Raw genomic sequence first — 25,636 nt, forward strand, 5'->3', positions numbered from 1 at the left:
ACTTCTGTACTGATTTTTCTTTTTTTATTATTCTCTTCTTTAAACGCATGTCTTTTTCAAAATTAAAGAATATTCATAACTGAAACTAAGCTGAAATATATAATATTCATAAAGATGCACATTGCATTTGTTATTTTTTAATATCTTAAAGAATTACAGTTTTTCATTATTTGTAGGTCTCAAATAAATACAGCACAGGCATATTGCAGTTCTACTGAACATCCATAGTGAGCTCAGCACTTATGATTAGCGACAGTTGTTAGTGTTAAAAAGGAGGCCAGAACATGCTGTTTGTAAATGGTGTCACACTCGCTGCCTGTATTTGGTAGTGAGAGGAGTTGCACTATGGTGACTGGTTATTATGTGATGTGAAAGAAAGGCACTTGTTATGCTCTTGGTATGATGCATGCTTTTAGTGCTGCACGATGAACAAGTCAGGTGAACTGTACGGTGCAACACTGGGCTACCCTGGTTAAATATGGCGGCTGCTTTAGAGGCTGAGTTCAAATCTCATACATTGATGCTGTGTGTTTTTGGCACATTCACTCTGCATCTGTATAGACTTTTCTTCTGCTCCTCCAGTTTTTTCTTACATCCCAACGATATGCTGGTTAGGTTAACTGATGATTCTAAATTGACCGTATTGCAATAAGAGCTCCGTGGCAAATCATGATTTTTAAATAAATGCTTAGGTCCCAGACCATACAAGCTCTGAACAGGTGCAGGTGTGCATTTCCTGGTGCCCCTCGGAGGTTGATTGGGGTGCTTGGCTGATCACGCGTTCACGTACCAATGTCAGGTAAGTCAGGTTTCCCATTCACCCCTCGGAGTAGGTGGAGGACAGCACCTGCACCCAGTTGGCAGTTATTCTGCATGGCAGAGAGGGAGAGCAAAGGAAAATAAAGAAAAGAAAAAAACACAAAGACATGGAGTTTAAAGGAAAGAAGGTTGCAGAGAGGGGCAGAAACAGGACGGAGGCAATTGTGAGGGGAAGCAGGCGAAAATGCCAATGAACTGGCAACAGGAGCCCAAACTGGATTAAAGTGTTGTCTGAGCCTGCTGGTGGACATCTCCTCATGCAAAGGAATATGCAAAGGGTGAGCTTTGCAGACATCCGTTTTAGAAAGAAGCTCATAGTTTTTACAACAAGATGTTTGCTTTTGATTTTAATCTCATTTTTATGGACTATACTTATGGAATATTTTAACCTCCAGTTTTTGACACCTGGTTTTATGGATTATTTATATATTGAAGATTTGTTTTTGCACTGCACTTTTGAACGCTTTGGATTGGTTTTAATAAAAGGACTGAACACATTTGCACCAACCCTTTGCTAGCAGTTTGTACTCATTTGCCCAGCACTTCTTACTATCATGACTATTGACAGTTCTGGGTTCAAGACACTCCTGGAAGCGACTAGGGACCGTAGAGCTGATCCAGACCATCACACCTATATGGGTGTAAGTTAGGGATCTCAAACTCCCCAGAATTTCTTCATCACTCTTCTGAATTGCTTAATTTCTTTGTGAAGTGAGTGAGCCAACAGAAGACCAACTAAGTCGGGTCCTCAAACTCCAACCAATTTCACTCCAACCAGTTGCTTAATTAGGAGCCGGTTTTTGTTTTCAATTAAACCCGTTCTTTAATTTCATGGCTTGTTGCTGCTCTCATTATGCAGTAGTAGACATTTTCAAAATTGTTGATTTTCTCTTTTCTAAGAGCACAGTTAAAATGTTTTGTGGACCTGAACAGATCAGCATTCCTGAGAACCTTCATCTTTCTTTATTTTCAAATATTGTACGATGGTTGCCGTTTGCTGGTCATGTTTTGGCTCATTTTGTATCTCATTATTCTGCTACTTATGGAAAAAGAAACAATTTTTGGGTCTGAGTCTTCAAGAGCAAGTCAATTAATTATTTCAAAAGAAGTTAATTAGCAGCAAAAACAGGTGACTAATTAAGAAAAGGGTTAGAATGAAAACCTGCTGCCATTACGGCCCTCCAGGACTGGAGTTTGGTGTAAGCGAATGCTCCTGGGGTATTCTCTGGCCCATGTGGCCCTAAATTGGATTGGATTATTACATTTGGTTGGTTACAAAATGTTATATTAGTCTTTACTGTTAACAAAGGTCATATGTCCCCTTTATGTGAGAGCTTAAAAGACATAGGAATTTCACTGAAGGAATTATATGTATAAAAGTATAGTGTGCCCTTGTGTCAGTTCTACAAACTTAGAAAAATACCAAAACGTTTACAAGTAGAACAATAATGCATTTAAATTGGAATAAAGAGAAATAAATAGAAACAGCACACAGTACAATGGGATAGATAACAAAATAAAAACATACCGTATGTGGCAGGGAAGTAGGCAACAAAGTAAATCCTATTTTGCTCTCGCCAACCTACCTTCTCATTTAGCTTCCTGTATGCCAATGGTTTTTATATTCTGGATAGCAAAACATTCAAAGAGAATGTGTCATGGAATAAACTTGCAAAGACTGTGCAGAGTGAATTAAAACACTGTTTATTACAAGACACCAGCAACTGATAAAATGTATACACTGAAGAGGGGCAGTCCTTGCCAGAGCTCCTATTGTTATAGCAAGTGTGGGCGAGGGGCACTTAACTTAGAGTATATTTCAAAACCAGCAGTGTCTGGCATGGCGGTTAGCCTTTAGCAAGGGACATGGACTATCTGCTGATAAGAGAGAGTTAAGTTGCTGACAGATTTTACCTATGGTTAAAAGTTAAAAATAAAACCATAGTGCATATCTCCCTGTCCAGACCCCCCAGCCATTCTCTTCTATGTAGCCCCCCATGTCAAGGTGTACCCATGTATGTATTTATTGCACGAATGTACATTCATTAACGTCGCTCTCTGCAGGGCATGAAAGGTTGACCTTCTTTGTTGCATTATCGTCAAAGTATGAAAATGTTTTTTAAGCAAATTAAATTTCTGCCACAAACAATAAAGGCACTACATCTAGTCAGTATTTCTTTGTAATTAGAGTTTAGCCATTGTGAATATTGTGTTTGAAAATTTTGAGCTGTAAAAGTTATGAAATAAACTCAAAGCTCACATCCTAATTGTGCATGCCATATTTTGAGGGTTTCTATGAAGGGGTTTGGCCGTTGTTGGTGTCAGTTTTAAAAATTTTGAACTTTAAAAGCTGAATAGTCGGAATTCACTGAAAACATAACCAGCTCTAATACTAAAGGATAAAATATGTCCATGAAATTTCATAAGAAATGGAATGTTTGCTCTCGATACAATATGTCCAAAAATATTTGACCTCAGATACACAGATAGAGGAACAAAAAATGCACAACACATGTGTGTTCTTCTGTTAAAACCTAAAGTTAGTTCCTTCATGAAAATAATAGTTGTTTCATATTTAAAATATAGAGTAAGTACTGTAAACATATTTATTTGTTTATTAGCATCTGCCTGGACTGGTTGTTTACACTTCAATGAATTAGTAGTACAAAATTTCCTATAGAGACATTGCTAACCATGATGTCTAGTGACAGTAATCTTCTAATTTTCTAGTCATTATTTTTTCATTCATGGTAATTTTATTATTGGACTTGTAGTCCTTCCTGAAAATGAAAAAGGCTGAGCATCCAAAATTTACATAGTCCTATCAGAATATTAAAACATTAAACAAAATAACATTTTTGTGTAGTTAAAATATGCGATTCTTCAATATAAGGAATTTTGTTTAAAAGTTACACACTGGGTGCTTGCATATGGTACTTTTTTGCAAAGAATATTTAAACCACAGAGCAAGACTAAACCTCTGTGCTGTAATAAATCTATGGATGAATGGAATCTTAAAAAGCAAGTTAAATGAAAGAGGAAAAAAAACCTCTCTGATGAAATACATATGGAAATAAAATGTGTTCTTAAAATATAGGCTTAACAAAGTCTTAGAATGCACAAACTATACTTGTGTAGTGCCCTTTCAAGTTCTTTTGTCCATCTTCTACCCCAGCTTGGTCAAGGTCATTGAGAGCCCTAGCATATCACATAACATCCAATCACACGCACATACCCACACTCATTCACAGCAAGCCAATCTGGGGTCTTCAGCCCAATCAATCTAATAACTTGTCTTTGGAGTGTGGGAGTCCCTAAAGATGATTCATCACTATACCACCCACAAATCAAACAGGAACATTTTTACAGAAATAATTTGCCTAATCACAGTGCAACTGAAGCACTGCATTACAATACAATACTGTCTGGGTCATAAGGATTACTTTTCAGGAGATTCTTGAAATGGAAAGCATTCCTACTGTAGAACCTAACTTAATACATTACACCTTAGAACAGGGGTAGGCAATGTCAGTCCTGGAGGGCCACAGTGGCTGCAGGGTTTTGTTCCAACCCAATTGCTTAATTAGAAACCAATCCTTGCCAATCTCAGACCTTATTCTTATTTCATTTTATGGCTTGTTACTCTGCAATGTTAGGTTTTTATATCGTAGATTTTTTTTTTCCTTTCCAAGGATATCATCTAAATGATCTGAAACCTAAATTGTGTAATTTTCAGTCTGTCACATTTTTCCCTTGAGTATTTTATTAAATCAATTAGTGCATGATGAATCCACACACGTGTGAATGGAAACAAGTTAGATGGAGAACTGTTGTCTCCTTTGTCATTGGCATCTTACTTCTAATAAGGAGCCAATAAAACAGTGAGTGAAGCTCTTTAAGACTGAAATAAGCAATTAAGGCTGGGGAACCTTAACAAGGGAGACCACTAAAATGAAGCATCAAAATGTCACTTGAGCAATAAGTGCTTCATCAGGAATAATTAACCTGTCATTAAGAAACTGGGATGGAACAAAAGCCTGCAGCCACTGCGGCCCTCCTGGATTGATGTTGTCCCCATGGACTATGATGTTTGCTGATGACATTGTGATCTGTAGCGATAGTAGGGAGCAGGTTGAGGAGACCCTGGAGAGGTGGAGATATGCTCTAGAGAGGAAAGGAATGAAGGTCAGTAGGAACAAGACAGAATACATGTGTGTAAATGAGAGGGAGGTCAGTGGAATGGTGAGGATGCAAGGAGTAGAGTTGGCGAAGGTGGATGAGTTTAAATACTTGGGATCAACAGTACAGAGTAATGGGGATTGTGGAAAAGAGGTGAAAAAGAGAGTGCAGGCAGGGTGGAATGGGTGGAGAAGAGTATCAGGAGTAATTTGTGACAGATCGATATCAGCAAGAGTCAAAGGGAAAGTCTACAGGACGGTAGTGAGACCAGCTTGTTATATGGGTTGGAGACGGTGGCACTGACCAGAAAGCAGGAGACAGAGCTGGAGGTAGCAGAGTTAAAGATGCTAAGATTTGCACTGAGTGTGACGAGGATGGACAGGATTAGAAATGAGTACATTAGAGGGTCAGCTCAAGTTGGACAGTTTGGAGACAAAGTCAGAGAGGCGAGATTGCATTGGTTTGGACATGTGCAGAGGAGAGATGCTAAGTATATTGGGAGAAGGATGCTAAGAATAGGGCTGCCAGGGAAGAGGAAAAGAGGAAGGCCTAACAGAAGGTTTATGGATGTGATGAGAGAGGACATGCAGGTGATGGGTGTAACAGAACAAGATACAGAGGACAGAAAGATATGGAAGAAGATGATCCAATGTGGCAACCCCTAATGGGAGCAGCCAAACGAAGAAGAAGAAGAAGATTTGCCTTTTGTACTAGTTCTACTACTAGAGAAACATACAATGAGACTGATGTACATGACAGACACAAATTACTAAAGCTAAAAATGGAAAATGAACGGATGGCAATGACAGTAAAAAAAACAATAACCAATATCAATAATTATTTCATGTCACATTCATAAATTCTTGCCTCTCATAATAAATAAAATAAAACTATGTAAAGACAACATTTTTTATTTCTTTGCTTTGCCATCTTGTACTTTCTTTGACAGGAAGGTGTAGTGTGTCTGGGACAATTTAAAGGCATTTAATTACACTTTTTATTAACACCCAAAGCTGTGGGACACTTACTGTATGTGTTAATTAATGTGCAGGTGTAAAACTTTATATATAGTTTTGATTTTAACAGAAATGCAAACATATAATGTTATCAATGTGGAATAGTGGAAAAGTGCAGTGTATATTAATAAAAAGATGTGTGTCCAGTTAATTGGTAACCATAAATTGGTCCCATGTGTCTAATGGCAGTTTCACACCTAGCGTCTTTGGACCATTCAGTTTCTACGTAGAGCAATTGCCCCTCTAATTTGTGAACATGCCAATTGCATTCTGGTGCGTGCCATAACATTCAGATCAAGATCCTTTGGAAACAATGGTCTCAGTGCGGAACCAAGGTGAGGTGTGAATGTGATCTAACTACAGGAAATGCTGTGTATTATGGGAAACATTTCTACTTCTAATTAGGAAATCTTTATGAAAATAAATTCACACATGCATACAAGTGTGCATAAAACAACTCGCACAAGTACCAGTCTGCAAGAAGGAGAAGACAGTGTCTGAAACATCTGCCATTCTCAGTTTGTTGTGTCTGGAACAATGGAGCAAATTGTTGATATACATATATTTACTCTACATAAATGCATACAGAACAATGGACTTATGTACAGTGATCCCTCGCTATATCACGCTTCGCCTTTCGCGGCTTCACTCCATCGCGGATTTTATATGTAAGCATATTTAAATATATATCGCGGATCTTTTGCTGGTTCGCGGATTTCTGCGGACAATGGGTCTTTTAATTTCTGGTACATGCTTCCTCAGTTGGTTTGCCCAGTTGATTTCATACAAGGGACGCTATTGGCAGATGGCTGAGAAGCTAGATTGCTTACTTTTCTCTCTCTCTTGCGCTGACTATCTGTGATCCTGACGTAGGGGGTGTGAGCAGGGGGGCTGTTCGCACACCTAGACGATACGGACGCTCGTCTAAAAATGCTGAAAGATTATCTTCACGTTGCTATCTTTTGTGCAGCTACTTCCTGAAACGACATGCAGCAAGGTGCTTCGCATACTTAAAAGCTCGAAGGGCACGTATTGATTTTTGATTGAAAAACAAACTCTGTTTCTCTCTCTCTTTGTCTGCTCCTGACGGAGGGGGTGTGAGCTGCCACCTTCAACAGCTTTGTGCCGCGGTGCTTCGCATACTTAAGCCAAACAGCCCTATTGATTTGTTTGCTTTTCTCTATCTATGTGACATTCTGTGCTCCTGACAAGCACTCCTTTGAAGAGGAAGATATGTTTGCATTCTTTTAATTGTGAGATGGAACTGTCATCTCTGTCTTGTCATGGAGCACAGTTTAAACTTTTGAAAAAGAGACAAATGTTTGTTTGCAGTGTTTGAATAACGTTCCTGTCTCTCTACAACCTCCTGTGTTTCTGCGCAAATCTGTGACCCAAGCATGACAATATAAAAATAACCATATAAACATATGGTTTCTACTTCGCGGATTTTCTTTTTTCGCGGGTGGCTCTGGAACGCAACCCCCGCGATGGAGGAGGGATTACTGTACACTATAAAATTATATGGTTATACAGTGTGACACTGAGATGGTAATGGCGATTTTTAAAATAAAGGACAAGAAGAAGAGACATGAGCCAAAAGATTTGCAACCCGGAAGTCAAATAAACACTGTCTTTAAGCAAAAATCAAAACCCTAAACTGTTGTTGAAAATACATAGCACAGAAGTCATTTACTGGGAACACTAACTAAATTAACAGATGTTCATCTTTTGTTATTTATCTGCAAATACAGATAAATAGAAAGTGTTCCTCATGACCTTCATACACCCACTCCATGATGTCACAGTCACTCACTACTGGGTTGTTACCCTAGCACTGAAGCAAAACCCTCTCCTCAAAATGGCGACACCCACAAAAACAAAATGGCATCATGGAAAAGATGGTAAAATATTTCAACTTTTAAATAACAATTTCTGGAAGCAAACTAAATTCTAAACTGCCTCACAATTATAAAATAATTGTCCTATGATCTGAATTGTGATTTTGTAACTAGGCATAAACTAAATGACATTAATGGTATGATTCAGGGCTTGTAAAACTCAAAAAAAGGTTTCATTTTGAAAACTAGGCCTCAGGATACAAATGAACAATTTGAGGTAAACTTTGTCCTGAAACTCTGAACAGGCTTTATGGCCTAAAAGGCAAAGCCTATAAATGTGAAAAGGGAGAAGGAAACTAGAAAACCCCTGGCAAAAAAAACAAAGGCAGACCTTTTTATTATTACAGTAATATTTATTCAAGCAGGATAGAAAAAGGCAAACAAAAATGCTTGGAAATATTCAAAGCAAAGACTTAAAAAGGCAACCAAAATTCAAGTCCTTTTTCCAAAATCAAAAAACCAAAAGTCAAGATCAACATTCATAAATCAAAGAATCAAAAAATGATAAACTTATAAACTGAAAGGAATCCAAAACAAGCTGAACAACAGTAGTAGAACTAATGTCTCAGCACAGGATTGAAGCATCTCAGCACTGTGTATGGACTGAGGGGGGGTCCCCACAGCCATAGTACCAGGAGCTCCTAACCCCGCTCAATACACAAAGGACAAAGAACATAGACTAAGTTGAAATAATTAATATATAAAAAGAAATATACAAAACAATATTTAATAAAGAATCATGTAATAAAAAAGAAGTTGGTGACATATTTCAGAAACATGAATCACAACTGACAGTAAATGAAAAGCCACTAGAATAATAGGTTAAACTCTGACAATACTATAATTGAACCAGGGGCAGATTCCCCTCACTATGACATACACCAGCTTCCAGTGCTTAGTGCTGAGCATCCAGACAAAGATAATCGCATATTGTTTCTACCATGAGCATCCTGTCCTTGTTTATTGCTTAATTTGTAGAGAGAAGTGACACCTGCACCCAACAGACAACACCATAATCTAAATGGCACATTTAGTTTTCGTTCATAGTCGTGTACAATCTCTACATCATGGGATGTGTAAGGACACACTTGGATAAGCAACAAAACTTAACAATACATTTTGGCCCGTCTCCTTATTCTTAAAAGTAATGCAATGTTCCTTTGTCAGTTCTTCTGGTCAACATTATCTGTTTATTATTAGGATACATATTGATAATTACGTTTTGTATTTCATAACTTTTGCTAGTTGTATTGATTATTGGATCAAGAACATTAATATAAATGTAACTATTTAATTGTCTCTCATGTGAAATTGCTACATTTTCTACCTTTGTTATTTTTTGAAGCTATGTATAGCCTTGTCAGGCACATCTTTTTCCATACTTTTCCCACCAAGACAAGTTGAGTGATTTTTGCTTATGTGATGGCTTAGCTTAGTAAACCGTGGGAGTGTTTCTCTGAGAATTCTACTTTCCTACCACAGCTCAGAATTTTACTGGTTAGGCTGATTTTTGAGTCTGAATTTCTCCTGTATGAGTGAATGAGTGAGATAGCATGGTTTGGTGTGAGTGCCCAGTGAGGGACTGGTGCTTTTTTATTGCTGTCCTGGAGGGACTCTAGCCCCCATCATGGCCCTGCATTTTTATATGCAAATACAGAATGAATGATTGCAGCAGGCTTTCCAAAATATCTAACTGAATCACTTTGACTGTTTTCTTCTTCTTTTATTTTCTATAAGTCAGTTCTGATACATCCAGTTATCTCTTGGATTTTAACAGATTTGTGTTTTAGTGAGAGAAACAGATTTCACCTTTGTTTCACAATTAAATCCATTGCTTGAAGATTGGAACGCAGAAGGATGAATGAAGGAGCATTACTAAGGTGCACTTAGAAGATACTGTCATCTATAGTGGCACTGTTATTTGTTATTCGATGGAACAAACGTTAACACGAAAGTTACATAAAATTACACAATACAAAGTTACATTGGGTAAGAAAAAAGTACAGTCTTGAAATTCAAACACATCAAAGAGCATTGTGTGACTCTGAGACACATGCAACTTTCTTTTCTTTTGGCTTTTAGAGTAACAGTGGCAAAGGAGTAATCATAATAGCAAACACAGTAAAACAGGTAGCCTGAATGATACATAACAGCATTCCCTTGTCTGTCAAATCCCAAATATTATTCAATCTGTTTCTCACTGTGCTTAAGATCTGTCATTATCTTGCATTCTAACAAGGTACCTTTTTCAGGACTTCATCAGCCTTTGAAAATAAAGGGGTGCCAGCTCATGCCATCCTCTGGTAACCCTGATGTACCTACTCTCCCAATTTTGAGAAATCTCAAGGAAGGGCTATAATACGTGCTTAGGACAAGCCTACCCTAGCCAGTGTGGCCCTCAATCTTGGAGCTGGTAGCTATTTTCAACACTAAAACTCAGTTATTGCTATGAACAGAACATACATTTTGGGATATAATTTTAGTTCACTTAGTTGAGATTCACAATCCTTAATTACATGTTTAAGCAGCTCAATTTACAGTATTTGTTTTTTATTTTTCTTAACCTGCTGCCAATTAACAATGAAGCCGTTAAAACAAGGAAGCTGACAGCTTGCCAACTAGCATTTAAGTATTGGCTCTTGTGCATATTGATCATAAGTTACATTCAAATCCTCATAAAGAAATCATTGAGAAAAATAAAGGTCTAGGCAGTAGAAATTGGCTTTACTCCACAAACTATATGAATAATGAAAAGGAAAATCGACAATATTAGAAATGTTATAGGTGTGATAAGTCACAGAGCAACATAATATGTTACATTAACAGCAAGAATAGGCTTCTCATTTAGAAACTGGATGGACCAAAAAGCAGCTACCGCTGAAACCTTCCATGGCTGAGACTGGAGACCCCTGCTCTGTTAGTTTCCTCCCTGCTGCCGGCTAATGGCTTGGCTTCTCTCAGTCCTGCAGGCCCCCTGTGTCCCAAACTGTAGGGCAACAATTATAAATGAAGGGACTACAAGGATAGCAACACTAAAAGATAAGATAACAAAGGGGTGTCCTTCCCTGGCCTTATCCACAGGGAGCCCATGGTACAGGGTACAACTATACTCACTCATACTTGCAAATTTAGACACTCTAGTTAGTCTAAGCAGCACAGCCTTGAGAGGTGGGAACCAGCAAGTATTACCAGGAGGAAACCCAGAATAGACATGGGAAGAAAGAACAAACTCCACTATAGGCAGTGACCAGGGTAGGATTGGAACCTAGAACTGGTGTGCTAACCACCACGTAATAGAGTGATGTTAAAATGAATAAGTTAATTGATTCTAAATACTGTATGTTACTGTATTTTCTGACCTGTTAATTCAAGTTAGTGTCATGGAACAATACCCTGTCAGCCTATCATGGCAGCATCAATCCAATTTGGGCACACTCACCTATCATTTTATAAATTTCTGTATGCTTTTCAGTGCATAGAAGCTTATAATGAAAAAGCAGACTGACAAAAGATTGTCTCCTTCATGCAGTCTTTGGGAGCTGGTAATTATATTCATCCCAGGTTGCCGCACATCATAGGAAGCAGCTAAACACTTATGGCATAAGAAACAAGTTCAGCAAATGAATCAATTTAACTTGCAGTCTTATCGGTTGCTGTCTTCTATCTCACTTGTCAGATTGCATTGACAAAAAACAGCAGCCCAGCCTTCCCGTGCAGTCAATATGTGTGTAAATCCTTTATCAAACACCCAGATGTCAGCAAATTCCTTGTGCCAGCTTTGATGTTGATGAGTACTTCGTGGTATACAGATAGAGTTTATATTTTAGGATCAGTGTTAGTCATCAAGCAGTCTGGTTCATTACAAGTTAAAGGGACCAGTATATTGTTATGTCTGAACTGTTTATTTTAACAAGAATTAATTGACTTAAACGGCTTAGTAAGCATTATGACTGGGCCACCTATACTCAGTTTGATGTGAAACAGGTTAGCCACATTTATAATGACTTAGTTTTCAAAGGAAAAGCTCTGATACCAGACTTACAGTATTCTTCAATGGTGCTGACATATTTTGTTGCACAAAAAGTGAAGAAGTGAAACTGAGGTAAAGGGATGCGGAGGTGAAGTGGTCAGTGTCGCCTCAAATCTCAAGGGACTAGGCCTTGATTCGTATCCATGTCACCATCTGTGTGAATCTTCTCCAGGCACCCTGATTTTCTCCCATATCTTTACGCAGTTTGTTTTGCTCATTGGAGACTCCGATTCAGGTCATTAAGGGGGTGTGCAGTGTTGTCATCCCGTGATAGTCAGGATAGGTTTTGACTCCATGTAAACCTGCATTGGAAGAATGGACATAATGTGAAATGAGCAAGCAAACAACATCCTCAAAGGACTTTAACAGGTTTATAGCAGGGATGAGCAACATTGGTTCTGGAGGGTTGCAGTTCCAACAAAGTTGGCTAACTAGAAACCAGTGCTTGCCAATATCAGACCTTATTTCATTTTATGGCTTGTTAGTGTTTTAATATCAGGTCATTCTTCACTTTTTTTCTTTCCAAGGATATCATCCAAATGATTTGAAGTCTAAAACAGATGAGTATTTCTCAGTGCTTTAGTTTTTTCTCTTCAGTTTCCTTCCAAACATTTTATTAAACCAGATAGTTCACAAAGAATACACACAAGTATAAATGAATTGCTGCTGGCTCCTTTGTCATTTGCATCTTATTGCTAATAAGGAGTGATGAAAAGCAGTGAATGCAGCTGTTGAAGACTGAAATAATCAGTTAAGGATGGGGAATCTTAACGAGCAAGACAACTAAATGAAGCTTCAAAATGTGTCTGAGCAATAAGTGCTTCATAAGCAATAATTGAGCCTTCATTAAGAAACTGGGCTGGAACAAAAACCTGCAGCCACTGCAGCCCTCCAGGACTGACATTGCTCACCCCTGCTTTATAGGCTCATTAGTGTCACATGTACAGAATACGGTGAATATCTTACTTGCATATGCTAATCAACAGACAGTGCATCACCTCTGTGACACTATGATTAGTGACTATAACTACCTAACTCTGAAACTTCTGTCTTTCTAACCTGAAAAATCTCAGAACACATTTGTCACAACCTAGCAGTAACACGTTATTTACCAAGTTTGGATGCAGAAGTAGTTTTATATGATGCTTAAAAATTGTCTGCTTTGAACCTTTCATGGTGACCACCATCTTAAAATGGTTGACTTGTAAAGTTGTAATAATCTTGCCATTATATATCTAATGAAAACACTATCCTATATTTTAATTCACTGCCATAACAATATCAGTTGCTAGTAATCTGATTACAAGTAAAACATTGATACAAATATAAGAACAACAGACAAATTCCTTCTAATTGTTTTTGATCGCCCTTTGTTTTGTACCATTCATTTTTTCATGCATCTCTGCCTTTCTCTGAAGGTTCTGGCCTGCCCCCTCAAAATTTAACCATGAATTAATCAGGTCAGGTCAGGTCAGGTCAGGTTGGGGAGCATTCACTGGTACAGGGTGTTGCCGCACCAACCACATGATGAAACGGCTCGGGATCCTGGTTGGCAACTCCCCAGACAGACATGTAGTCCAGTCCCACTCTCTGAAAATGACTATCTGCCATAGCCAGGCGTTACATGGGCATCCCCTTGACCTGGTCCAGCTGCTCGGGTCCTCAACAATGAAGACGCTGTGAGCAGAAACACCCTCGCGGAATCGCACCACATGGCCGGAGTGCCATAATTGACGCTCCCTCACAATGCAGGTAATGTGCCTCATTCTGGACTCTATGAGCAACTGCTCATTCCACACAAAGTCAAACCAGCCATACCCAAAGATTCTACGGAAAGACACAGTGCCAAAGGAGTCCAGTCTTCGTCTCAGGTTGCTGGATAGCGTCCATGTCTCACAACCATATAGCAAGACAGGAAGTACTAGGACCTTAGATATTTATTTTTATGCAAAATAAATTAAGCAGCATGGTAAAGCAGTGAATAATATAATATCTTCTATTATATAAAGATTAAATGTGTGCATCTGGGTGTCCTGGTATGCAAATCCACACTGTTGAACCTATTTCTGACCAGTTTTGCACACATCCCCAGTTTGTACAGGGGAAGACCATAGACTATGTTTTGTTGTGAAATTTCACTGCACCTACGCCTTATTAGTGAAGTGTCCCCTAAGTGTCAATTTTAGGACTTGACCCAGGTATGCAAAGTTGCCCATCACAATTCAATCAGCCAATAAAATTCTGTTTTCTGAATTTTCCTCCTAAAAATGTCTTTATTGACCACATATTGCACCCTGGGCAGCATGTGATACCCCTGCTAATATTATAATATAATACATGATGGGAGAAGCATGGTTTTGTAGCAGCTAGTGCTGATATCACAAAGGTGCAGCACTGTGTCATTGTTCATGTGGAGTTTGCAGTCCCCCCACCTGTATTGCAAAGACTTGATATGCAGATCAGACTAATTTGTGATTCCATATTGGTGTATTGTGGGAATTTGAATCGGTCCTGCTAAGGACTTTCAATCTAGAGCTGTCTTCTGATCTGTTGGGGTAAGCTGAACTTACCTGAAACCATGGCCCTGAAATGAATTAACTGGGTAGGAGAATGTTGTGTTATGTTATGAAATATACCCATGATGGAGGTTTCTGCCTTGTGTCTTATGCTACTAGACTAGTTTTGGTACCCCACAACCCTGAAATTGCATTGGGCAAGGTCGGAAAATGGATAGATAAAAGTGACAAGACATGATAGCCTAGTAATTAACACTACTCCCTCACAGTTTCACAATTTTAAAATAGGCTCTGCCCCACCGTGACCCTGTGTTTGAGTAAACAAGTTCAGAAAATACATCTTAATAAATGGATGTGTCTATGTATCTGTTCTGTTGCTGTGTCTCTGTCATTCCAACAGATGGTGCTTTACATACATTTGTAGTAATGCATTTTACTACCACAAATGTTTGTGATGCTACATCTGTTGGAATGACAATGCATTTTATTATTACATGCATTACAAAATGCATTCCAATAGATTGTGCACTGCAAACATTAACACTGATATCTGTTGATTACTTAGATTTCAACCCATCTTAGACAAGTAGTACAGCTAGCAAGTAATAAACAAATAAGTAATATATAAATTTTGTTCATAAAGTTTAGTCCATATTGGCTTACAAGGTAGCAGAGCCTAATTCTGGATCACTGAGCACAAAGTTAGATCCAATCCCAGACGGAACACAAGTCCATCACAAAGCCCTCACCTACACACCTCCATTTCTGTATCAGGCAGCATGTACAATGTGGGAGCAATCCTTGTGGAGAAAAAATGATCAAAATTACATTTTTCTAACGCTATACAGTATATTACTTGAAGAGCTAAAGCAGCATAAATTCAAAAGCAACAGTAGCAACAGAAACGTTTAAAATGCCAATGCTAGTGATGTCTCTGGATGCTTCTTTCTTTTATATAAGTCTATTAAATTGTACTCATTTTAAAAAGGATAGTCCTTACATTGAAGACAAAAAATGCTGTTTTGGTAGAAGACACAATTTTATGCAAAGGGACTGGAAAGCTTAAATAAATTAACTAGAACATGCCAGAGGCAACCGGAGAGTGAAGAGCTTTTAAGGATTTCAGGTCCGCATGCTCTACTTTTAAATGAAATGTAGTAAACTATGAATGACACAAAGACACTAACAACAGTGGAAGGCAATAAGTTGTTAAATAAGGGTGGGATGCCGAGAGCAGAGACCCCTGGATAAAACTGTTCAGCTCTAAGGCCTATTCAGAAATAGTGGGAACTAGTGGGGGGTGTCCTACAAGTTAAGGCCCTGCCACATTACACAACAGGGACTTCCACTCGCAGATTTCATTTACATAATCTTAGTGAGTCAGAATCCGACGCAGCACACTTCTGTGACCACGAGTTATGTGGTTTAACACAGTCTGCAACTCAGTCCAAGGAGTCATACAGGTCTGATTGTGTCTTAAGTCATAGGGGTGGCCTTGTGTGTGTGTGTGTGTGTGTGTCTGTGTGTGTGTGTGAGGGTTCACAATTAATTAACGTTCACCCGGAAGTACAATGCATATATGGCAGTTACGAGGAATTCAGAACGCAAGTAGTTTGGACCTCAGATACAGAAGAGAGGCTTGTAAAGGCTTGTAAAGTGGCAAGTTTACAATACTTCAGAAATTTGAAACTGTGCTAGAAAATCATGCAAATTGTCAAACCCTGCAAATTCTTGTTGTGTAGTCTAAAATACTCGGGCAATGAAATCAGTCACTGCAGTCGTCATGTTTAACTAGAAGTCGCGTAATGCACCACTGGCTTTACTCGACCACACTCATCTGTTTCCTTTTTCTTCTATGTAAAATATGCTGATATCTGTATGTGGAACGAATATGTAGATTTGACTCAAATTTACTGATGGGGAGTTTGCTCTCCATTATATACTGAAGTATGTACAATAGCTTCATTTTGAAATTATCATTTGCTTAGTGAGATTCTGAAAATTCGAATGCTATGATTAGAACAGGATTAGAACAGATATTGCCTTAGTGCTAAGGAACAACACAACCTTGTCCGCTATAAATCTGGAGTTGAGCTGCAAATGTTTCTGCATTATAAAAGGGATGAAACAGTTTAATATGGAGTCTTCTTACAGTTGCACGTGATGAAGTTAATCATATTCACTTTCAGAGCACTAAAAAGGCAGATCTTTATCTAGTGAAGAAACAGCAGTGAATGCAGCATTGAGGTGTCATAAGAATGGCTTAGCTCAGTGAAATGCTAAAGTCAAGTTCCATATTTGCTATAATTTTATTCCCTTTTGAATGGCAGGGTTTGAATGATACATACATTTTTTGTTGAATAGCTGCTCCATGAAGAATCTAACAACAGAAGTCTCATTGAGAGGCTGCAACAGGAGAGAATGAAGGATCAACAGCAAATTCAGATCTTGGAGGCCAGACTAGAGGTCAGTGGATGTCAATTCACTTGTAATTACAGTGCCGGCAGCAAAGGAAACCACTAGCAGCTGCAAATCGTTCTGTCAGTCTGTTCTTTCCAACATTTAAAAGGGAAAAGAAAAATAATAAACTGGACCAGGCTCTTTGAAAGAGCCTTTGATAACAATGAAAGCGTTCAGTGGCTTGGGCTGAACAGCTCTGCCCTCTGCTATTTTCATAATTATGCTGTGGTACATCTATGCCACTTGTGAAAAAAAAAACAGGACCATTGGATTTTCATATATTTTTAAAAGAAATTGTGTGAATAAAATAAATTAAAAAACAAAAAAAAAATTATTAGCTTGGCATTAGAAGCTGCCTTTTGAGAGAAAAATGTTTAACATTAGCTTTTGAAATTTGAGATTTTGTTGATTTAATTATTATTATTTAGCAGATGACTTTATCTAATATAACTTCAAAAAAAATCTCTATAAATACAAGGTGGTTCAAAGAGAACTGAATGCTTTCAACTAGTGTAAACCAATTTGTAAAGAAACTCTGTTTTTTTTCTTAATTTTACCAATGCTCGGTATGCGCTGCTTCTGTCATATGTCATGCATTGTTTGTGCAGTAAATTCAGACACTTTCTAGCATATCACCCTCCATAATTAACGCAACAGCCACAATGAATTCTAGAAAACATTAAGGAGAACTCTCCAGTTAGTGCATAGTACATGTTCATATGATATTTAGTTTCTGAGTACTCAGAGCTGGGGACTGAGCCGGTAGCCAAGTGGTTTAAAGTTCAAAGTCCCATTCTTTGCTTCACCATGTCTGCCATTGTTAAAATGTCAGTTGTGCTGTGGATGTAGTCATCATTGAAATATATTGTTGTTTATTCTTCTGAACTCTTTGCAAAAATGTTTTGAATTGTGAGAGGATATACTGTAGGACATGTATTTCTATTATTATTATTATTATCTAATTTGATAAATAATTAACTGAACACAATCATAATCTTCATTTTTATCATCTAAATAATGAACAGAAGCTATTAGAAAGACAAATAAGATGATAGGTTATATAATTCACTAATGAGACCACATGTGGGTATTGTCATCATGCTACAAGAAAGACATAGCAGCACTTGAAGCTGTGTAAAGGAGAGCAATCAAGTGCATCCCAGGATTTCAGGACATGTCCTACGCTGACAGACTCAGAGCAGCGGAGACTGCATGGGGCCCGATCCAGGTCTTCAAAATACTCATTGATAAAATTGATCCAGCAGAATTCTTTCAGCTTAAGGGTGAATTACGTACTCGTGAACGTCAGTGGAAATTAAGGGAAGTACATTTAGGACTGAAGCCAGAAGCACATCTTTATGCAGGCGCCTCTAAATTTGGCTGATATCCCTTGTCACTCCGTTAAGATTAAGTTTTCTTAACTTTCTGGTTATTTTTCGTCACAATACTTGCACAGACCGCCACTGCTTTGATTGCGTATGACAGGGGAACACTTTTGAACATTAGGAGCCAGTTTACTCATCTATTTTGAGGTGATTTACCTATTGACCCATCATGTCCAAGTGAGATTCTCCGTGAGATCCTACATGATGAGGGGAACAATGAGGGGAACAATAACAAAGGTGTTACAAGAGCCAATCCATGGTGATGGAGAAAGAAACACCATGACAAAAGAGCCAGCGTGTGGAACAGACTGAGGAATAAACCACACCATCCTGCTCTGCCCAGTATCCTTCTAGCAAATATACAGTCACTCAAAAACAAGACAAATGATCTCCGAGCCAGGATTAAATTCCAACGGGACATCATGGACTACAATGTTCTTTGTTTGACTGAAACGTGGCTCTCAGCTGCAATAAGGGACTGAGCATTAACCCCATCTGAGTATTTCTTCATCTTTCAGATGGACAGAATGGCTGAAATAAAGTGTAAAATAAAATTTGGAGGTGTCTGTTTTATGATAAACAGTAAATGGTGTGATCTCAGGAACATCTTGACTCTTTCACACTCCTGCTTTGCTGATCTGGAACATCTAATGCTCATCTGCCGCCCTCATTAATTGACATGGGGTTTTCTGCCATTATCATCACCTTTGTCTATAAAAACCCTCAGGCTAATGTTAACAAGGGTTTGTCTAAACTTCCTTAATGTGCATATCTAATAAAGCACTTGGACACAGTGTTTATTGTGGCAGGGGACCTTTAACAAAGCTAACCTCAGACAGGTCATGCCAAAGTTATGTTATGTTATGTTATAGAGGTTGTGAGGGACGTCCTTCAACTGAAAGAAACAGCCTTTTCAGGACACTACATCCCTCGGAACGCTAGATGGCAGCTCCCCTGAATAGAAATGGCTCCTCGGATTCCCGCAGGGCAGCATAGGACATGGAGTCCATATCCTCAGCCCTGTTGGGTGCCATAGGTGCCGCCGGGGGGAGCTCACCAAGAACCAGGAGGATATTATGAGGACGTCAACCCAAAGTCCTTTGGGGTCACGAGGACGGAAGCCTGCAGTACTTCCGGGACGCTTGATGAAGGAAGATGTGGTGTTGACCTAGAGAAGAAATACTTCTGGGTCAAAGACTTTAAAAGGACTCTGGGAAACCCCAGCAGATCATGCCGGAGTTGGGTGGGAGTGTGATGGAGCTGCTGGGAGTTGGAGGATTGTGTGATTATTGATTATTGTATTGATTTATTTATTGGACAATTGTGGAAGATGCGGTGCTTTGGGCACTTTATTGAAGAAGTATTAAAGATTATTTTTCTGTGCTTTTACACGTGTGTCTGGGACGTCTGTCTAACGGGTTCAACGGGGCAACAGCGACCCCTAGCATCCACAAGGTAACAGTAAGAGTTTCTTAATGTGGTTTATGTGGGCAGAAAGGGAGGAATCAAAAATGACACCAAGATTCCTTGCATTAGAACAAGGTCCGATGAGATCACTGTCCAGAGTAATGGAGAAGGAGCTCATTTTCTTAAGTTGCACTTTAGTGCCAATATGCAGGAGTTCAGTTTTGTTGCAATTTAATTTTTAAAGAATTCTGCTCCATCCAGGTTTTAATTTCATTGAAGTAATTTGTGAGCTGAGAAAGCTCTGATGAGATTTCACTTTTAATAGTGAAATAGAGCTGAGTATCATCTGCATAAATATGATAACCCAGTCCACAGCTACGTATGGTATGACAAAGGAGAAGTATATAGATATAGAAGAGCAGAGGGCCAAGAACAGAGCCCTGAGGAACCCCTAGTGTGACCAGCGCTGAGCTGGACCTGCTGTTGCCAAGACTAACAAACTCTTGCCTAACAGTCAGATAGGACTTGAACCACTGGAGGGCAGTGCCAGAGATACCCACCATGTTCGCCATTCTGGACAGTAGAATGTCATATCTGACATTCTCAAATACTGCTCTGAGGTCTGAAAGATTTAATATGCTGGTTTGTCCAGAGTCGGCTGCCATAAGAAATTCATTGGTTACTTGAAGCAGAGTAGTTTCACAGGTATGCTGCACCCTGAAACTGGACTGAAAAGGTTCCATCAAATAATTAGAAATTAAGTAATTGGTGAGTTGGAAGGCTACATACAACATGTTCAAGAACTTTTGACAGAAAGGGTAAACGATAAATAGGTCAAAAATTGTTAAAACTTTTTTAACATTGGGGTTACAGAAGTGATTTTAAAAGTGGCTGGCACAAAGCTGGTGTCAAGGGATGTATTTATTATTGTCGTAACAGTTGGGATTATGGTATGAAGGCAGGATTTAAGTAGTGTGGTGGGGATGGGGTCCAGTACACAAGTAGTCGGCCTCATCTTACAAAGCAGGTAATTAACAAATGCCGATGTGACTGGTGAAAATTTTGAAAAACAGCTGGACAGAGTGGGATGACAGGGAATGATATAAATGGATGATGGATTTATATTAGTTGAACTATTTAGATCTTTGATTTTATTGCAGAAAAAGTGGAGGAATTTTTCACAGACTTCAGTAAAGGAGGTAATTGGGCCATCTGCAGGTTGAAGTAGTTTATTAACTACAGAGAACAAATCCCTTAGGTTATCATGGCCACTTTCTATTATTCTGCCATCATGTGTGTTCTGGGCTGCAGTTAGTGCATCCCTGTTAACCCTTTGATGGTCAGAGAAAGTCTGGAGGTGCACGATGAGGCCAGTTTTACGTGACATTCTCTCAAGGTGTTGGCTGAGGGCTTAAAGGAAACCTCCTTATGCTTTAAAGGAGCTGTTTTATCTGGTGCTGAAAGAAGGGCTGAGTTATAGTGATCAACAAAACTATCTAGTGTTGATGGAATAGGTGAAGACAGAAAAAGATCAGAAATAGAACTAGCAAGGACAGAGGGACAGATATTTTTAAGGTTTCTGAAAACAATTTGATGTTTACAGGTTACAGGAGGGAGAGGTAATGAGACCGTTAAAACTACTGCTTTATGGTCAGAGAGTCCCAAATCACTGCTATAAGTGTTGCCAACAGATAAGCCCAGATGTACAGAACAAGTCCAATATATGACCACCAGAGTGAAAAATCAGCATGTTGCACCAAGTCAAAACAGTCCTGTAAAAATAAGAATTCATTTCTCAGCTTGCATGTAGTAATGTCAGTATAGGTGTTGAAATCACCAAGAAGAATGACTCTCTGCAAAAGGGAACTTAAGTGGGTTAATAATTCAGTCAGATCAGATAAAAAAGATGCACTGTATTTTGGGGGACGATAGAGAACAATGAATAAGACAGGACCTGATTTCGCTATTAACTTAAGAGTCCAGACACTTGAAAGATAATAGGCAGTCAATTGGGATTCTTTTGATGTTTAGCTCCATTTTAGCAATTACTGCGACAGGGGCATCAGCATACTAAATAATTTGTATATGTCTTCATATGTATGTATCAAGAATTTTGTAAACTGTTCTGCTATTTAAACTTTCAATTTAACTATATTTTACTAGCAAATGTATCTTTGTCAATGTGAAGTATGCCACATAGAAATTAAATCAACTGAGTATAACACTGAATCAAGCCATTTGAACCACTACCATGCTCAAGAGCATTCCTTCTGTATTACATGTTTAACCAGTCAAGCTTTCTTCTGCAAAAATACACACACAGGGAAAATGAGATTTATTATACATGCCCACTTCAATTACTTTATACTGTATATGTAGTAAGCAAAATAAGAAACAAATCATCAGCAAATTGTCAAAATGATTAAACTGTAACTGAAGAGCAAATTACACTTTTGAGAAGTGCTTTATCAGGGTTATATGAGCACTATCCATAGAAAGCTGTCTGAAAAACAACCACTTTTTCTGCTCAAACAGGATTGTGAAGTGGGATGCTTTTGAGTTTTGATAAAGAGATATACTATAGAATTGATATTATCATAAAAACTAAAGGAGTTAATGGAAATTAATTAGCTAATGGTTTGGAGAATATGAATATGAGATTTTCCACTTCTCATAATAATAAAACACTGTGTAAGAAATAAGCAAGCAACATCTCCATGAAGAATACCAGATAAGGTAATCCATTGTCTTGTGCAGGTGAAGCTCACAGTTGTTATACTTTGCTAATCACCTGCAGCAGGCACTTCTGAACAATTTTATTGACTGAAAGTGGACATGGGTCATCTGGTGACACAGTCATAAGTTCAAAAGGCAAGAACTATCCACTGATTAAGAAGATGACTACAGAAGAATGCAGATCTTCCAAACCACCTTTGAAAAGAAGTTTTGATGTCTGTCAGTCCAAAAATACAAATCCATTCCAAAGGGTTTGATATTCCACCAAACCATAATCATGGCCATATAAAGAGAGAATGAGAAAAACAGTGACAGAAGCCTGGCTTTTTAAGAGTGGCCATTCTGCCAAAATCCTTCTAAAAGAAAGTCTTAAAATGTTAAGTAAGGTCCAAATGAATCCCAGAATAGGCCAGGGGTATCCAACTCCGATGCGGATGGGCCATAGTGGCTGCAGGTTTTCATTCTAGCCATCTTCTTCATTAGTGTGCTGTTTTTGCTGCTGATTAACTTGTTTTGCCTTAGTTTTAATTGACGTGACTCAGATCCCTTAGTTGTTTCTTTGTCCTTAATGAGCAGCCAAACAATAATTAGACACAAAATATGATTAGCTAACCTGAGAATAAAGAAAGGTGAAGGTCTCTGTCATGTTGGTCTGCTCAGGTCACCCAAACATTTTGACGGTGGTCTTAGAAAAAACAGAAAATCAACTGTGGCAGAATAAGAGCAGCAACAAGTCATGATATTCAATAACAACTTTAATTAACAGCAAGAATTGGCTTCCCATTAAGAAACTGGCTGGAGTGAAATTGGCTGGAGTTTGACATTCCATTTTATCTGGTCATCTGTTGACTTGTTTCATATCTCATTTCTGTTTGGCTGCCATTTGATGAAGAAACAGATCAATTCAGATGACTGAATCCTTAAAAACAAGGCTATTAAAATGAAAGGAAAAGGAGCTAATTAGCAGTGAAAACTAGTCACTGATTAGGAAAAGGGTTAGAATGAAAACCTGCAGCCACTACGGCCCACCAGGACTGGAGTTGGACACCCCTGATCTAGACGTTAGTAAGGTCAGTATCCATTAGTCCCCCATTTTAAAGCCTCTAGGTAAAAATAGGATCCATAACAGAATATTAAGGCAGACAACACACTTCACCAATGAGAACTTGTGTGCTCAACTAAACTTTGTTGGAATGCACCGCAATGTCCAGTGTTATATGGACAAAAATTAAATTTGAGGATAGACATAATCTTTGTTATGCCGTTATAAAACTTAAGAGTGTAATACATAGTAAAAATCCTAATAGCCAAACATGATGGAGGTTAGGTTTGGAATTGGGGATTTATTTGCTGCCTCGACACCTTAATGACCTGTCATTATTAAAATAGCCAAAGAATTTAATTCTCAATCAGAATTCTACTGACCATCTATTCATACTTTCAAACAGAGGAAGACTGTGTAGTGCAGAAAGAGAACAATCCAAAAGTGAAAGTGGGTCTATATCAGAATAGTAACAAAAAGACATTTGGGCAAACCTACACTCCATCAAGATATTGTGGCTAGACCTGGAGTGAGCAGTTCATGCTTGAAAACCTACTCAAATTATGGCATTAAAACAAATCTGGAAGGAGGAATGAGACAAAATTCCTTCAGAGCACTCAAGAAGGCTCATCAGTAGCTACAGAAATTGTCTGGTTGTAGTTTTGTGATACAACAAATCATCACGTCAAATTAACACTTAAAGTGTATACACAGAAACACCCATTTTTCTCTGTCTTTTTTATCGTTATCTTTTTGCATTAATTCAAAAACAAAAGATTCACTTCTCGGAGTGTCGTCTTGCAGTTTGCTCTGGCCTGGTAAAACGTGGCTTCCAGGGACGCCCGGCTTTAATGATGGCCAGACTTGAAGGGTTGGGGTTAGGTGCCCTGATTGGGTGGTTTCTCCGTACTGTGAGGGAAGAAGAAAGAGAAGATGAAGTTGGCAGTAACTCTCCCTCTCGTCTCGGTGGGTTATTGCATACCTTTACTGAGCCTGTGAAGGAGTCCTGCAACGCACTTGCGTGACAGCCACTAGATGCATAAACAAAACTAAAAGCGAAATTTATATTTTCTGAAATGAATCAAAACGAAACTTATACAACAAAAACAGAATATTTATGTCCAAAAACTATAAAATAAATGAAGAAATATGTTCAAAATGTATTAATGATTACAAATGTATTAAGAGAAAGTCTCTTTGACAGTTTACATCAATGCATACAGTTCATGCATCCTCAGGACAGAATATTTCAAGGTCGCTGGGGGACAGAGTCTAAGATGGCATCAGGCACAAGGCAGGAAACAGAGATGCCAATTCATCATAGATCTGTATGTTAAAGAAAAGGAAGAACAAACAAATATACACAAACTCAAATGATGAGTTCAGTGCATCTAAGCACTGTGAAAACGGAAAAACAGACTTGACATAATGTAGACTGCTTGTAAATGCACAACAAGAATACCATGAAAAGTGAAAATAACAAGATATACCCCAAGTATCATTCTGGCTAACAAAGATAACAAGACCAATCCAAATTCTGTATACAGACTGTTTATGCCTTATAAACTACATTGTAATTACAAGCAGCATCTGAATTTCATGTTCCCAATGAGCCATCAGGAGCAGCAGGAGGAGGTTAGGAGCACACGCTGATACAGCACATTGCCGCACCCACCACATGACAAACCAACTCAGGATCCCCAGATTAGGACCCAAGTGCAGCCATGCAACGGGTGACACCTCAGCACCACACTAGTTCAGATGGAATGGAACCAATGTGAAGTTTTTTATGGTGGCCAGAGTGCCAATTCTGCCACCAACCCCCGGGTTTTTCCCTGCAGGTTGTAGGGCCTACTTTCAGGGCTGGATGCAGATTAACGTCATACCCTGGATGGAGCAATTGTAGGTTAAGGGCTTTGCTCAAGGGCCCAACAGAGTAGAGTCACTTTTGGTGTTTTACAGGATTCGAACTGGCAACCTTCCGATTGCCACCAGCACAGATCTCTAGCCTCAGAGCCACCACTCTGCCCATCAGGAGCAACAAATGAAACTAAATTAATGTTATTATAACTGTAGTCAAGGAGCACAGTAAACATTGTATCTGGTACATGAATAATTTGTAAACATGAAGTTATTTTACTAGTATCC

At 38.6% G+C, this 25,636-nt stretch overlaps 2 protein-coding genes across 4 annotated transcripts in view; both read left to right on the top strand.

Annotated features, from left to right (window-relative positions):
• The window catches only part of itpr2 (inositol 1,4,5-trisphosphate receptor, type 2), a 1,448,083-nt gene that overhangs the window by 1,149,093 nt on the left and 273,354 nt on the right, over positions 1-25,636 (top strand). The window lies entirely within an intron of this gene.
• LOC114662175 (prelamin-A/C-like) overlaps positions 1-25,636 on the top strand; it is a 264,345-nt gene that overhangs the window by 117,975 nt on the left and 120,734 nt on the right. For all 3 annotated transcript variants that reach the window (XM_051930054.1, XM_051930055.1, XM_051930050.1), the window contains exon 8: positions 16,823-16,924. In XM_051930054.1, the coding sequence (XP_051786014.1) occupies positions 16,823-16,924 (102 nt within the window). The remainder of the gene's footprint in view (positions 1-16,822; positions 16,925-25,636) is intronic.

This window comes from Erpetoichthys calabaricus, chromosome 1 (genome assembly GCF_900747795.2).
Source record: "Erpetoichthys calabaricus chromosome 1, fErpCal1.3, whole genome shotgun sequence".
Taxonomy (NCBI): domain Eukaryota; kingdom Metazoa; phylum Chordata; class Cladistia; order Polypteriformes; family Polypteridae; genus Erpetoichthys; species Erpetoichthys calabaricus.